At 39.2% G+C, this 17,273-nt stretch overlaps 2 protein-coding genes across 4 annotated transcripts in view; one reads left to right on the forward strand and one right to left on the reverse strand.

Annotated features, from left to right (window-relative positions):
- The window catches only part of LOC117430504 (collagen alpha-6(IV) chain-like), a 105,692-nt gene extending 99,943 nt beyond the window's left edge, over positions 1-5,749 (reverse strand). For 2 of the 3 annotated variants that reach the window (XM_058989066.1, XM_058989063.1), the window contains exons 1-3: positions 5,673-5,749; positions 5,403-5,543; positions 5,198-5,246 (exon numbers count right to left, since the gene is read on the reverse strand). In XM_058989066.1, coding sequence (XP_058845049.1) covers positions 5,198-5,246; positions 5,403-5,413 — 60 coding nt within the window. In that variant the 5' untranslated portion in view covers positions 5,414-5,543; positions 5,673-5,749. The other variant, XM_058989065.1, reaches the window with a different exon arrangement.
- A 6,281-nt stretch (positions 5,750-12,030) lies between these two features.
- Positions 12,031-17,273, forward strand: part of LOC117412163 (collagen alpha-5(IV) chain-like) — a 72,965-nt gene continuing 67,722 nt past the window's right edge. The window contains exon 1 of the mRNA XM_058989068.1: positions 12,031-12,294. Within this exon, the coding sequence (XP_058845051.1) occupies positions 12,208-12,294 (87 nt within the window). The 5' untranslated portion in view covers positions 12,031-12,207. The remainder of the gene's footprint in view (positions 12,295-17,273) is intronic.

The following is a 17,273-nucleotide window of genomic DNA, read 5'->3' on the forward strand; positions in this document are numbered from 1 at the left end:
TTTTACACTATTGAATACTCAAGAAAAATCCTCTGAAACAAAACAATGTAAAGAATGTGCATTTCCACTTGTTGAAAAGCCTGCCTCCAAGACATACACTTTTTGGAGGGCTTTGCTTGCTATGCTTCCATTATTGAACCACAGAAAATAAACATTTTGAGCACTCCCTTGCAGTAGTATTACACTGCTAAACAAGGCATTAGCTGAAACTTTAAAACGTCATTGTTAAAAGCTATGGACGTAAAACCTGAAGAAAATCACCACTGAGAAAACATCGGTTGACTTACAAGTTTCACCTCAGAGTTTAGGATAGTGTGTATTTGAAGTTCTGGATAAAACTACATTCACAAACTGAGAGCTGAACAACCTTATAATGTATGACAATAGGTTTTCATTCACTTTCTCTTTTGCAGATGTATCCAGGTAGCCACTGAGGGTCAGCAGTGAACCAGAGGTCATAGCAGTTTTGTAACAATCTATAAAATAAATACTAGCCTTCCACCAACACGTACAAACACAGCTGCTAATACTAAGGTATCCACAACCTCAAACAAAATACAGGCCAGCTTTGACCGAGGGGTCCACTGAGACTACCCAGTGCTTACAGTCCTACTGCCCATCTTTTAATGTAACAACTGTGGCAGCAAAACCATGTATACTGACGACCACTGTGGTGTGGATTTCAATTGAAAAATGCAAGCTCTGCCCATGGTATTGGGTAATTAAAGAGCTAGGAGCCATGCTGTGCCAGCGCTTTCACCCCAGTGTCAGAAGTTCAAGTCCCAGCAAGGATGCTAAACGCTGCTGATTCAAGAGCACAGACAGGCTGTGGCTTTAGCAGCAGTTTTCTGCAGGCCCAGGGTGTTTTCATTGGGTATCAGGGAGTGGCCTTTGAGTATTCCTGCAGGAGTCTTGTAATTATAATTCATAATTCCATGACTAGCTGTAACAATTATGAGGGCAGATCAATCATTCTTTTTAAGTACACAAAGATCACTTCAAAGATACATGGGCTTGCATGATGAATAATACTTGTTGTCTCATTTAAAGAATTACAGCAAGAACACCCCTTTTAAAATACATGCATGGCAGCTCCACTAAACCTGTTTGCTTGACAGAAGGTCTGAGCAAATAAATAAATAAATAAATAATTAGTGCCATTGAAGGTTGGCTTGAACTATCCATCAGGGTGGTGGAACATAGAGCAACTTTCTTTTCTGGTAAATTGTTACATTGCCATCAGGCAGCCAGCGGAGTGCAAGCCACTGCAACCAATCAGCTGCTGTTAAGTTGCAAGGGGGGAGAAATTCTAGGAGACACAGAAAGCAAGGCCTAGGCAGAGAGGTTCTGAACAAGTTCCACCAAGCCAGCCTGGAATGTTCGAATGGAATGCCAGGAACACAATGCACAGCAGAGACTTCAAAGAGACACGTCTCCAGGTACCATGGCAAACAATCAAAGTCTTTCATCTTGGTTTTTATTTTACAAACAATATTGTTAATTAAGAAGCTACAAAACTAGGTGTAATGAATTAATTTCCTGGTTTTGTGGGGTGCACAATATGTTGCTTATGTTCCGACTCTCTAAAGCATTCTATTCCAGCTGGTCACTGACCTTTCTAGTTAAAGCATCTCCACTACAGACACACTGCCACGGATTAAAGACAGGAAGATGGAAAGATAGCTCTACTTACAGCACTGGGCACGGTAACTGTTTCTAAGATGATACTTAACAGGGGTAATCAACTAGACTTAACCTCAAAGTGAAAAACTGCACAACAAAACACAAAGAGAAACGTGTTCTGCTCATGAAGTGAGAATCCGCCCCTCTAGATCTTCCTACCCACAATGCAGGAGGCTCCCCAGCTAAGACCAGCTGGATGCAATCCTGCACTCTCCCGACTGCATGATCATACATACCATGCAGTCCTGTCTTAACAGAGGACTGTGGAATGCATCCATTTTAATAAACAGTGCGTTTAAAAAAATAATAATTAGCATATACAAGAATTGGCTCACTGCCCGATTTAGCTGCTAGCCGGTTTCAAGGGGAGAGAGGCTAAAACAAACTGAGGGGTGCGTAAACCAACTTGACTGTCAACGTGACTGCTTTCTATCCGACTAGAGGACACAGGAGGCTAACCTCCGGGATACTGAGTAAGCAGACACTAATCAATACTGTTACAGCGTTAAAGGAGTTGGATTATGGAGCACTGCATTTCATACATAAGATGAAATTGATAAACAACATTTTGAAATAAAAAGGTCCATTTTTTAGCCACCTTGTATTTGAGCTGGTAAATACTATTGCTTGCCTACGAATATCAATTTTAAGACATGCTCTACTCCAATAATGCTGTCCAAATGAAGGCAGACCCCCAAAGATACTAGCAAATTGAAACCACCAATTAGACTACAGCTGGTCAGCTGACAAGCATCTGGAATGATGTCAACCCTCCTGTAGACAGGACGATTGCACTCAGGTACTGTCAACAGAACATTAAAATAAACAATAATCGCTGACAAAATAAAGAGAAATAAAATCATTCAAAATACTGAACCAACAGGGTTTGGTCTCGCTTGCCTGCACCATTGCTACCGTGATCAGGTTTGTGCCAAGAATCTTAACAGAGTTCCAAACGTTTGCTTCAATGTACCTCATTTTCACTTAAGTGATCAAGCTGCTGATAGGTAAACACCAGTTGATTTTATATCATTAATACTGTAATGGTATCTTGTATTAGATAGTATTAATCTATTTCCTTTGGCATAAATATTTAATATAGTGTGGTGGGTATGGTTTTTACTTTCAAACTGCAGCAGTTTTTTAGTATCAGGGTAGCGTATCTATAAAGGTTAACACACATGCTTTTGTTTAGATTGTCAGTTGAACAACATGCGGTTGCATCGTTTCCTTGTCTGTGCAAATGCCATATCCGTTATCTCTCTCCTCTGCATGCCAGCACTGAATCCCATGCGGCATTCACCTGTTTCACCACGCTGATCCATCGCTGGAAGAGCATTTTAAAACCAAAATGTAATCTTTTTAAAAAATACAATTTTGAATTTAGTTTCAGCCTAATTGTTTAGTCCCATGGTTTTGTGGCTTAAACGTCCCCTGCTGTCTATACCTTCACCACCCAGCTCATTCCACTTGTAACTGGAGAGGGGTTTGAACTCAAGCCTCCGGAGCTGAAAGGCTATTGAATTAGCCAGCTGCACCACCTAGCCCCTAATAACTAGACATTTTAAACTGTGTAAAACACTGACAGCCTGACCTTTTGTGAGATAGCTTTTTTTTTTTTTTACTTTAAAACTCAAGATCAAAAGAGCTCTAGGAATCATGTCTAACCTTCAAGTAAAGCAGGTACACGAGAGTGTACCCATTAAACTGTTCCCCTGCAACACCCCTCCCCTGATGGGTCTAAGAAATACATCAGGTGGTGTGCCACATAAAACAAGTGGTAATGGTTACACTCTGTTGTACTTTGAGGTTAGACATGATTCTGAGAGCTCTACACAGACCACATGGGGTAAGAGAGCTCTGATATTTAATCCCCATATCAAGTTGCTCCTAAACCTGTTTCATTTCAGCAATTCTTCATTTCAGCAATTCAGTTTTGTAAAACACCAAAAACAATATAGACTGGATACTTTTTAAAGGGTTAGATTTCTGCCTTGTTTAATGATGCAGTGAGTTACTACAACAAAGTAACACACGCTTTGGAATGCACTGCACCACACATAAGAAATATCAGAGTGAGTTTGTATAATTTCTCATAGTGTGAGGGAGGGGTCATTCCAACCTAGGAGGGAGACACACACACCACCACCGCCCACCACGTGAAAGAAACAAGGCTGGGCCTATTTACCAGGAGGTCATGACAGATGTTTTGTAATGCTAGAAAAAAAAGGATGCAAAAGTCAGTCTTTGTCCTGCAATGCTTGTGAGACATAGGGCCCTATTTTAGTGCAAATGGCATTTACTGAAGGTGAAAAATGGTAAAAGTATATACTGTATAATTATATATATATATATATATATATATATATATATATATATATATATATATACACACACACACACACACACACACACACACAACAGCTTAGTTGCAAGAAAGTTCATTTGTTCCTGTTCCCACTTCAGAGTAAGGCCTGTAGAGTCTGAAATCTGGTTCTCTTATGCATTTTCTGAATTAATGTAAAACTGAAAAGTAATAAGAGTGGGTATAGGCTACAGACAATTTAATGCAAAGTGTTTTCATTTCAATTGTAGAGGCAACAACAATATCGGTGATGCACACAGATATGGCTCGTTATGGTGAGCATGAAGCATTTGCCATTAGCTATCACAATCCCCACGTCATAAGAGACAGGTCGGGAAGATGCTGTGTCTGGTTTACAGACAATGTATTAAGAGGTGCGGTAGCAAGTATCATAAACTACTGCTGTTTTGCTCGTTTTTTTTTTTTTTTATAAATTATTGACATAATTGATTTACAAGCGTAGACAAACCTGCAGCCTTCAAATATTAAAGAAATTTCTTACAAATGTGTTCATATCAAAGTTGTTTCTGTATCCGATTTCTTTGTGCTGCATGCAGGCAAGCAGCATCACGTCAAAATTGTTATCAATATGCACGATACTTATTGCACTGCCTTAGAGATTAACACTGCTACAGTAATTGTGCAAAACCAACGCTAAAAAAACGTGCAATTGTTGTACCAAATAGATAGAGGTCAGATTTGTGTGCATTCTATTGCATAGGCTACTGTAATCTTGTATGACAGGACTTGGAGGCTATAAATACTAAACATGTGTTCAAAGAACACGCTATGTTTAGTAAAGCTGATACTAAACAAAGCACGTTCGGATATTGACAGAACAACCAGATTTTATTAATGATGTTCAGGTACAATAGCAGGTATAGTGTATCGTTTTTTTTTTAAAACACTGGTTCGCAACATGTGAGAATACAGTAGCCTACTGTGTACCAGTAAACAAAAATGCTGTTCCAAACAACGTGTTAAAAAAAGTCAATCACAGTTAACATTGTAAAAATAAAGCAATTCTGTAACTTCAGTCGGTTAGGACCTTAGGTCACAACGAAACTGAGCATTAAAAAATCGCAATAAATATATTACACTATTAAAAACAAAACATTATTACATTATTACAAAATAATAATAACTTACCGCTTGGACCAAATCGACTGCTAGATAAACAGCAAATAAGACCAAAATCCTGGAAAAAAAACACCAAGTAAACTCCCAAATTTGAAAATAACTACAGTATTTTGCATTATAACAAGTAACAAAATAACAATCGCTAGTTCTCTTGTTACTGATTTTTAAAAAATAAATATGATTATCTTAAATTAAAACGGGGGATTAAACGTACCTGTACTTCATTTTGCCTGGATTTCTGATTTAAAATACAGGCTACAGGAATCGGTCTTCGCTCTCTCTCCTCAGCACAAACCAACAGCCGCAAACGCACTCATTTGAAGTATCTTCCAAAAAGTTAATTCGGGTTCACACACTTTGTAGAAAAACGAAAAGAATACACAAAAAGCAACGTTATGATCAAGAAGGGGCGAGAACTGGGCAATAATGTAGAAAACAAAAGCATCGCAGGTAAAAGACAGAAAGGTTTAGAAGTTAGACTCACAAAGTTTCGTCTCATGAGTGGAGGTATGACACAGGCCCGGTTTTTGGGATGGAACCGCATAACAGTCTCGCGTTTTGATTGGTCCATGTCTGTCACATGAATACGTCGTCACACGAGTGGAAAAGCGTGCAGGCATTTTTAACATTGTGATCAGATAGAGAGAGTGATTTGCTTTCCACAACCTTACCATTAAAATATAATGTGGTATTACACTGTACTGATATTACAAACTATGAGGAATTACTTTATATAAATTATCATGTTATGCAAGAAAGTAGAATTGGCTTTCTGTGGTGATGTACTTTTTTCTAGCATATATCTATAATCGTTTTTGCGATATATTTTAATATAAAACATATATACGCTATTGCAGTTTTGTTACAGGATACATTAGTTTATCTCTAATGTAATCACAGTTTTACATATAGACTGCCCCTGTTTTCATTTACGTCGCAAATTCTGGGCCGCTTTACTTTTCAGATAATGTCCCAAATTCTGGGCTGATTTGGTTTGCAGATAACATCCCAAATTCTGGGCCGCTTTGGTTTTTAGATAACGTCCCAAATTCTGGGCCGCTTTGGTTTTTAGATAACGTCCCAAATTCTGGGCCGCTTTGGTTTTTAGATAACGTCCCAAATTCTGGGCCGCTTTGATAACATCCCAATTTCTGGGCTGCTCTGGTTTTCAGATAACGTTCCGAATTCTGCATTTTCGAATTCAGGCCAGTTTTTGAGATATTCTGCTTAGCTGACAGCCGAGTTTCTAAGTCATGCATGCACAGTTTACCATAAACTGGACCGTTAATTCATTTAAGAGTACATGAATCAAAGTTAATGTATTTTTTACTCTCCTCAGAAAACATTTAGGAACATGGTATACCAAAAAAAAAAGGTCATCTCATTTGCTTATGTAATGTCCATCAATATATAGTGAGGCGTAGGGGTTTATCAGAACTTCTGGGTTTAAGAGACCAGTGCCCTTCAACAACTTCAAATAAATCCTATTGTATTGTATTAGTCAGCATTTCCCTTATCTATTCCTGATCATTTATACTGTAGGTAAGGGGTTTTCAGCCTTTTTTTGAAACTGTACCCCTTCTATCTGGAGGTTTCAGCTCGAGTACCCCTTTACAATTTTCGCTCAACTGAATGGTACCTCAGTTACAATAAAATGGAGAATAATCTGATGATCCCCCCCCCCCCAGTTTATTTAATAAATCTGGGTGACAAACTGCTGGTTTAGGACAGAACAACAAACAGTAAGCTTAATTCTTAAAACTTTTAACTACAAGTATTTGGGTGCACAGAATTAAAAAGACAAGTATTGGGTTAGGAGCACACCTATCTTTTTGTAACTTTGACGGCCTTTTGTAAAAGTTTGAAGGCCTTTTGATACCCAGCATACACTGCAATACCCAGCAAAGTTATACACTGATATTCTGATAGCACAGCAATTCAAATGAAGTTTGTAATTGGTTGTGTTCCTCAAATACACAATAAAAAGTGATATTTATAGGGTATACAGTTATACAGCGATACAGTGGTTTCGGACATCTAAGAACAGGTACTGCGAGCATCTGGATTCATACTCAGAGGTACTCTGTAGCCTCCTGGGACATTCACAGCTTGTTTGACACCCTCTTGTAGTTGCCCGTTTCTGCATATAAAGCAAAATGCTGTTTGTCAATCTCTTTTTTTTCTTATAAATCAGTCTTTGCAGGAAACATTCCAAAAACACTTGAATCAGTTAGGGACTACCAGTCTGACACTACAGGCCTTTAAATTGCAGTACCAATTTGCAAGTTGCTAAGTGGTTGCGTTCCTCAAATTTGCACTGCAAAGTGATATCTTAAAGAATAGGGTATATAGTGCTTTTTTTCGCCTCCCCTCGCTTTTGGTGCAAAACTGTGCTCCGATACACTCAGGCTGATACTGTGATCACAAAACACTTGGAATGGACTTAAATTGGTGCTTCTGTACTCTTTTTAGATGCACAACAATCTTAGCTAAAGAAAATGGGTTCCTTCGAGTTCGTAAGACCCACGACCGCCATTAGATGAGCCTTACCCCGATGGTGTTTTTATAATGGGATTTGCCATAGGGAAGGGGGTGGTCTCTTATCGTACCCGTATCTCCACGACCCCTGGGCCAACAAACTCAGAAGGACATTCTTTGCGTGCACAAGAGTCTTAGCTAAAGAAAGACATCGGCCACGGGTTCATACGCCACCCCACCGCCAGATGGTGGGCGTTGCCCCAAAGGTGTTTTATAATGGGATTTCCCATAGACATTTTTCAGGGTGCTGTATCTCGGGTTCCGGGAGTCCCCAAGACTTGAAAATCGGTATGGAGGTCCACCTCGGGGCCCCTGTCGATCCCTCCAAGCGACGTGTCCCCAGCTAGAAAGGACACCAGTTTAGACTTTTTTTGCCAACCTGGAGCTCAAAAGCTATTGGAAATGCAACCTTGACATGCCATCATGCTGAAAATGTGAAAATTTGTTGAAAATGTAGCATTTGAAAACGGGTGGCTCCCTGTGAAAGAGGGCCCCCAAACATGACCCTAGGAAGTTCAACCCGGTTTCTAGGCCCCAGGGTCATGGAGATATGACCCCGAAAAGGGTAGTTTTTGGACATTTTTGACAGGGCGTATCTCGGGTTCTGTGGGGGTTAGGAACTTGATTTTTTTTTGTGTTGGGGCCCCATGGGGCCCCGCACAAGGAGTCACCATTTTCATGGTTCAAATGCCAGGACGGCTTGGCAAAGTGAATTTTTTCGTCATGACATGAGTTTTTGGGTGAACCACCACACCTTTTTAGGGGGTGGTTTGGGGTGCTCCCCTGAGTCTATATCACTTTGAATGGTGGTTCTACGTGCTCGGGTTCGAGAGATATGCCTGAAAATGTGTTTTATAACACTGCCATAGACATGAATGAATACCCGAAAATATATTTTGCAAAGAATTGCTACGGTGGGTGTATGCATGCAGGGGTTGCATGGTGGTGTGTGCGTGCAGGGGTTGCATGGTGGGTGTATACGTGCAGGGGTTGCATGGTGGTGTGTGCGTGCCAGGGTTGCATGGTGGTACACGTGTGTTGAGGGGAATTGGAGTTCAGGTTTTGCGCACAAGAGGGGCGGGGAAAAGACTGGGAAGGGTAGGGTAAAAGAAGAATTAATACAATCATTTATTTTCACTTTCGACTCCCAGTCTCCTTTCCCTCACTTTATGATTTTATTTTGTGATTATTTAATTATTGTCAAAATAAACGGCCTTCGTCTACTCACAGTTGCAGTCTCATTTCTGTCCAAAAAGAACCTGAAACACTACAATATATTGATGGACGTTACATAAGAAAACGAGATGTCCTTTTTTCGGAATACCATGTTCCTTTCCAAAAATGTGTTTTAATATTAGCCTTTAATAAAGGAAAACGACTGCTTAAATTAATTTTCATGTATCTATTTCAGTGCAATGTAGTTTCTTCATGTAATAAGAAATTCGTTTTTTAACATTTACATTTTTGTTTTTTTCATTAAAAAAAAAAAAAAAGATTTCTGGGGAGAGTGAAAAATACATGAACTTTGATTAATGTACTAAGGGTTACTCTCAAATTAATTCACGATCCAGTTTATGGTAAACTGTGCATGCATGACTTAGAAACTCTGCTGTCAGCTGATTCCCCAAAACTGGGCTGAATTCGGAAATGCAAAGCGGCCCAGAATTTGGGATGTTATCTAAAAACCAAGGTTGCCCAGAATTTGGGACGTTATCTAAAAACCAAATCGGCCCAGAATTTGGGACATTATCTGAAAAGCAAAGCGGCCCAGAATTTGGGACGTAAATGAAAACAGGGGCAGTCTATATGTAAAACTGTGATTACATTAGAGATAAACTAATGTATCCTGTAAGAAAACTGCAATAGCGTATATGTTTTATATTAAAATATATCGCAAAAACGATTCTAGATATATGCTACTTGAAAGAAAAAAGTACACCACCACAGAAAGCCAATTCTTACATTCGTGCATAACATGATAATTTATATAAAGTAATTCCTCATAGTTTGTAATATCAGTACAGTGTAATACCACATTATATTTTAATGGTAAGGTTGTGGAAAGCAAATCACTCTCTCTATCTGATCACAATGTTAAAAATGCCTGCACACTTTTCCACTCGTGTGACGACGAATTCATGTGACAGACATGGACCAATCAAAACGCGAGACTGTTATGCGGTTCCATCCCAAAAACCGGGCCTGTGTCATACCTCCATGAGTGTCTCCCGACCGACCTGAGCCCATCGCTAGAAGCAGAGGAAGGGGAGGAGTCTTTAGCTGTCAATCAGAATAGCCCCAAAGAAAGAACGAATTACACCTAATATTCAACCTTAATGTTATTTATCATGGCTTGGGAATTATATGCTTTTGAAAAAAATATTAATTGTAATTTTGATAATTAAAGTAAAACATTACTTTGAACATGTTTCAAGAAACAAAACAAAAACCGTTCGTGTCCCAGTGTGTGGAAAGCGTACACTTTTTTCATGAAGTTCCCGTTAAGTGTTATTTATTGCATGCTGTTTGGTCTACTTTTATAACAATAGATAAACACAATTGCATATAATTAATCATATATCAGAATTGCACTTCTTTTCAAATGTATTGTTGTCCAGTTAAACTAACCTGGATCCTGCACACGTTAAATACACGCTGTACCTACATTATACAGGTTCACTACTACTGAATGAGTGAATCGACCAAAATGCACAGAGCAATGAATGAGCTGTGTAAAGATGTGATATGAAAAGAAAAGGGTGTCCCGTTAAAACCCAGCTGTGTGTATAGATAGGAGTGGATACACAAAGACCACCCACGTTAGAAGAGTGCCAGCTGTATAAATATGTAATATAAAGAAAAAAGAATATATATATATATATATATATATATATATATATATATATATATATATATATATATATATATATAAAGATGTGATATTCATTAAAATCCCCAGTCTCAAGACACGAATAGACCCTCATTACAAAATGTAACTTGGGAAATATTTCAACAGGTATAAATCACAGGCACAGATCAATTCATACATGATAACCTGCTAAATTAGCGTAAACTCCTAGAACTTTTAGCACTGCTGTGTGTTTATTTCAAATATAAAACATCGCAAGATTAGATACTTGTGTCTGTCTGAAACGCGTTTTTATAGCACGCAACTAGGATACTGCACAAAAAGGCTAAGATTGCCACTCAAGTTAATTCAGCCACATGTTGCCCGTGGTTGCAGCGCCTTGTGAATAACCCGTGTTCGTTCTTATATGAACCTGATCTCAATAGTTTTAATGGTAAAGATGGAACAATCACTACAAAAATGCATCACGTTTTTTTTAACATGTGTCTTTTTGAAAAAGTGAACTTTTTTATTTTTATTTTCTGGATCAATGATATTGTGTCTTACGCTGACTTCGTACACATTCCATGAATCATTTTTAATGGATTGTTTAATAGAAATGTAAATCATAGACTATATATCTGTGATATATTTTGCATTAAGGTACATGATCAATTTAGTGAGCATAATATGCGTTAACAGTTCTACGCTGGTAACCTGTGCTTTACCACAACTGGGATATTGACTGTATACATATTAAACATATATTTAAAGACGGAATGAACGTTCCATGGAGTATTTGTAGTTATTTTGGACCACTTATAGTGTATTATTTTTCATTTTTAAACTTTTAGCAATACAACATATTTTGTAAATAATCCTGAAATCTAACAGTTACACATTCCTGCATTGTGTTTAAGGTAGTCACACCACGCGTTGGGTCTAAACGAGAAATAAACTATATTTCTCTAAAGAACACTGGGTATAAACGCATTACAATATTATCAACCGTTCATTGTTATCCCCAATACAAATCTATACATTTCATAGATGTCTAGCAGAAAAAAAGTCTAACCAGTCCAAATACGTTCTAAAACGGTAAATTCCACGAATCTAAACACGTTCACAGAAATTCACTGATCACCCAGGGGCTAAGAGAAATGATTACTTTTTAATTGATAGTCAGACATCTACTCTTGTCCTTCAATCAATCCGCCGATAGTTTGCCACCCTTTGTCTAAAGTCTAAAATTAAATCTAAACGGTTATATTTTATTTTACATAAAAGTATAGAAGCAGTAATAGTCTATATTGAACGATAACTTATGCAACAGACAGATTTAAAAACTGGAGTTTGGGGAAAAAAAAGTTCTACAAAGTTAGCGGACTAGATTTTTGTTGAGCGTAAGGATCTCCCCTATCCTTATTTGGTAAAGTAGACCCGGGGGGCAGGTTAGGGTGCTAGAAACAGATTTCAGCGCTTGCAGAAGAGAGTAGTCTCTCACAGAAGTGTTAGTAGATATTTAAGTATCCGTTGTAACGTTTTGAAAAGTTCTTCTAAGTGTTCTTAAGAATATGTCAAGTCCCACATGCAGTTGTATATGTCAGTGCTGAGTAGGCGCATAGTGTAGAAAATGAATATTAATAACATGTTTCGAAGCGTTGCTCTCTGTTTTCTAGTTCTAGTTCTATGCATCGGGGTAGAGAATTCAGAATCTGCGGTGAGTAGTGCTTGTCTTTTATACTTTTTTTTTCTGATACTTGAACAAAAAAAATGGATAGAATTATTTACAGGCATTGTAACTTTAAACCGTGCTTGCGCGTATATTTCGGAAGTTTAAAAATAGACTACGCTTACTTTATAACTGAAGTGTAACTTTCCGACTTATTTTCTTCTATAAATAATTAACCACAACAACACGGCATTTGAATGACGATTTAAGTTGTTTTTTAGAAGATTTTGTTTTGTACATTCTACCGCATTACACTGTTAATGTAAGACATGAACAGCTTATGTTATAGATGGTAACCAGGTCTTGCCGCTTGTTTTTAATAATGACTGACTTGTTAAAGTAGCGCAACGTCTTTTGCATGTTTTTAATACAGTAAAGTAGCGTACATCACAATCATTCTTCTGAGGGTCCGGGACTCATTACGGCTAGTAGAAACATGCAAGATTCAAGCCGACTCTGCCTATTATTTAAAACACAAATCTGGCATGTATTATTTATTTATTTATTTATTTATTTACCTTGCTCATTAAAAAAGTATCGTGTATTTTGTAAATTGCCAGAATAAATGAATGAGTTTGTACAGTAAAATGTACATCAGTATTTTTTTTTCGAGAATGACAGCTGCGTTTTAAACAATTGCTATGCATGTCTAATAATACATGATGTTTCTGTTATGTTGTATTTTACCCGCAAATCTATTTTTTTAAATGACAAACAGTACAATGTGTATTGGAAAGGTAAAGTACACCGCGTAAGTTTCATATGTGTTGTCGCTGCTATGCTTTTTGTTGCGGTGTAGATTCCACGAGTAGTCGATTATTTATTTTTGTTTTCTTCAGAAAGCGGGGACATGCTTTGGTTACATAACCTTCTGTTACATAGTCTGCTAAGAAATTAATAAGAATAACCAGTAAAAACCAAATACCTTGTACTTAATTGAGTGCTTACTGTAATTGAACATACAGTGGGTGTATTTATTCCTGTATTCGTAAAATATGGTCAGTGTTTTATTCTATTTAGGAAAGAAGAGTTGCAAATGAAACTTGGGGCAAAATCTTTTCCCCCAAAGTGTGTTCAGTCTATCTGAACCTCACTTACTGTGTCCACAGTTCGAAGTGACCATTGTTATGCTGAATAGCTGTCCAAGGGTTACACGTGAAAGAGTCTGTCAACCCTAACAGCAAGGGAGGAGTCGAGGGGAGGAGCTCTTCATCTCGCTCTTATTCATTGAGACCAGACGGTGTAGGAGCACAGATCAGTATCTAACATGGTCTTCTGTTTGAAGTCATTACCTTACCAAGGTGGATATCAGTACGAGTTTAACATGCCTTTGAAGACAGCGTTTGGTTTGAATGACTACTAAGTTCTGTCGTATAAACTATTAGTCTTCCAAGGTGCCCTTAATTAACCCACTTTGATTTAATACACTACAGGGATGACAATTGGCTCCTATTGCATAGTAGTTTGATCCAGTCCTGGTTTTACCAAGAGTTTAGCAAGACACACCTGAGCTTGTTACCTGTACATTGTGGCTCATCAAGCTGATATTAAAACCTGGAATGGGTGACACTGCTCTACAATATTTCCATCTTTGCTCTGTAGTCTTTACTTGAACATGGTTATTTAAAACAGCTGTTTAATGGTAGCTACTTTTACATGTCATAAAAAACAACCGTTTTGAGAGGCAATTAAATACTTCATGAACACATTACAAAACTTACTTAAAATGAAGTGTCTTTGCCATATTCTTGAATGTTTTAGTCTTGGAGCATACATGGTGAGTTAATGAAACATATCATTTGGCAAATTGTACTCCTGAAGCTGCCAGCCGTGGAGCAGCTATTGCAAACCACAGCACCTTTTTGAAGTAGGTTTGAAATTGTTTTAATGCTGAACTGACGCACAGTAGTGTTCTGTGCTGTAATGCCTCAAGGCTATATGAAAGGTTGTATTGCACAAACTGCATTGACTGTGTAGCACTTTCAGCCGCTACACTACAGAGTGTCCAGTCCTTTTCACTTGTGATGAATCCAGATAGGACCCCCGAAAAAGGCTCAATACTGTATTGCAATCAGATTTGTGTTCTTGAAATATGCCTGTGCATCAGAGACCGATGCCATTGCATTTGCAGTAATACACTGATTCCGGTCTGGTAAGACTACAGATCTTGAGTGGCTACAAGGTTTTAAGAGAAGATTTGCCTCGCATGGTGGCTTGCTTAGACCAACATGGTGAAGTGTTCTTTGGGTCTTCAGTGGACACTGCACAGCACAGTACATGTGCCTTGTTAATGGTCACATCTTTCTGTTTGATTTCATGTAATGTATTTGAGTAAACAGTGTTTGTGGACACCTTGAAGCAGTTGTGTTGCATTAGATGCTTTTATTAAGGTGTATCTCTGTGTATTATGCATTGTTTCATTCACTGGTTGAGACCAATCTGGAGCCCCACTGTGGGCACTTATTCAGCCCTATACTCGCTATTGCCACCTAGTGGCAGAGGGCATTCATTGTGGGTAGGTTGGGGTGTGATGTTTCTTGCCCCTAGGTATTAAACAAGGGAGAGATTAGAAGGGAGGGGCTTAGGCATATCTGAGAAGAGAAATGCTTTTGTGGCAGCAAGGATGTAGCCGTAACATGTAGGAAAACTAGACAAGATTGTAATTGGGAGAAAATAGGTATGACTGAACAACATTGCTTTTTTCCATGGCACTATGCAGATAACAAATTGATCTATTTGCGTCACTGGGTTCCTATGTACATGTGCTTGAAAATTAACCAAGCAGAGCTGTGCATTTGTTGGCTGTATTTATTTTTGATGAATTGGTGCCATAGTGTGTGCTGATTTCTTAAACTTGGCAATAGGGCAGCAGTGTGGAGTAGTGGTTAGGGGTAGCGGTGTGGGGTAGTGGTTAGGGGCAGCGGTGTGGGGTAGTGGTTAGGGGCAGCGGTGTGGGGTAGTGGTTAGGGGCAGCGGTGTGGGGTAGTGGTTAGGGGCAGCGGTGTGGGGTAGTGGTTAGGGGCAGCGGTGTGGAGTAGCGGTTAGGACTCTGGACTCTTGACTGGAGGGTCGTGGGTTCAATCCCCGGTGGGGGACACTGCTGCTGTACCCTTGAGCAAGGTACTTTACCTAGATTGCTCCAGTAAAAACTCAACTGTATAAATGGGTAATTGTATGTAAAAATAATGTGTAAAAAATAATGTAATTGAATGTAAAAATAATGTGATATCTTGTAACAATTGTAAGTCGCCCTGGATAAGGGCGTCTGCTAAGAAATAAATAATAATACAGAACAAGTTGTAAATAATTGGTCAGTAATAGTATGTTTGTAGCTTTTTGTTTTTATAATGTTAAATGAATAGCTTATAGCAAACACACATTAAGAAATTTAAAGTATATTTGAGGCAAGTTGGCACAGAGCTGTACTCCAAACTCTGAATTAAAACCTCTGTGTTTTTATAGCTGTTCAAAAACCTACAGGATGATGCCCTTCATCTTATTGCCTGACCTGGCAACCAAATCATTAAATACAAAACCATTTCTAAGAGGGTTGTCCGGTTCTCTAAACAGCAGTCTTTCTCAAATGAAAAGTGTATCCTACTCTTAGAAGTGATGGGCTACAAAGGGGGGCTCCTGAGTGGTGCATCCGATAAAGACACTCCGCGTGCAGTGCAGGATGCACCCTATAGCCTGGAGATCGCCGGTTTGAGTCTAGGCTATTCCACTGCCGACCGTGGATGGGAGTTTCCAGGGGGCGGCTCGCAATTGGCCGAGCACCACCCGGGTGAGGAGGGCTTAGGTCGACCAGGGTGTCCTCGGCTCACTGTGCACCAGTGATCCCTGTAGACTGGCCGGGCGCCTGCGGGCCTGCCTGTAAGTTGCTCAGAGCTGCATTGTCCTCCGACGCTGTAGCTCTGAGGTGGCTGCATGGCGGGCCTGCAGAGTGAAAAAAAGCAGACGACTGACAGCAAACATTTCGGAGGACAGGTGAGTCCATCTTCGTCTCTCCCGAGTCAGCGCAGGCATGGCAGCGGTGAGCCGGGTTGAAATAAATATAAAATAAAAGTTTTATATGGACACTGAGTTCAAATGAAGGACCTGTTAGTTGTAATGTACATTCCCCTAATGTTTTTATATATTCCACTGTACTGTGAAGTACATTGCAAAGGTGTGCTAACTTGCACCAGATAGGAGGGGAAGCTCTCAAGGGTCCTTCCACCACCAGAGTCAGTGCCATTTACCCAAGAAGATAAGGGTATATGTGATGGGAGTTTTGCTTACAAGTGACAACCAAAAATACAATATTTACTATTGAAGTGATTTAACTGTTAATGGGACTACCATTGCCTATATTTGCAGACATTAACTTGTCCATTGCCAGATTCCCACCTTTATAGGTCCTTGTGTCTTTATGAGCACTAAATTGTCACACACCAAAGGACAAACATACCCAAGCAAACAGAGGGAGGAAACCCCTTCCCTGGGTGAAGGCGAGAAAGAGGATCCTTTGAACCCTCTTTGCATCATCTATGAGAAGTGTCTCCCATGCAGAGATAAGAGACCAGGGTCCGTTATTGCAGGTGTGGGGTTTGTCAGCAGTGTGTGCTTCTGCTCTGCACTGTGTGTCCATTAGGGCTGGGTGCCCAGGTGAGACTGCAGTTTAAATGCTGTTTTGAGTACATAGAGTGGCAGTGCAGGGGTTCAAAGAGCCCTGTGTTTACTTTGCTAATTGTGCTTCTCACTGTCGGCTCCTTAAGACTTCATGTGAAGACTGCCCATGTATGGAAATGTAGTCTGTCTGTGGTGCTCCTAACGCTCTCTAGGAAACGACCCAAGGCCTCCTGTTTGTCAGAGCTTGTTGCATCACTTACATTTGCACCACTTTTGACAAGGAAAAATAAAATCGTTGTGAGAAAAATGGTTTGATATATCATTGCCAGTTATGTTGTCCATTATCAACTGGCTTT

Source organism: Acipenser ruthenus, chromosome 16, assembly GCF_902713425.1.
Source record: "Acipenser ruthenus chromosome 16, fAciRut3.2 maternal haplotype, whole genome shotgun sequence".
In the NCBI taxonomy this organism is placed as follows: Eukaryota; Metazoa; Chordata; class Actinopteri; order Acipenseriformes; family Acipenseridae; genus Acipenser; species Acipenser ruthenus.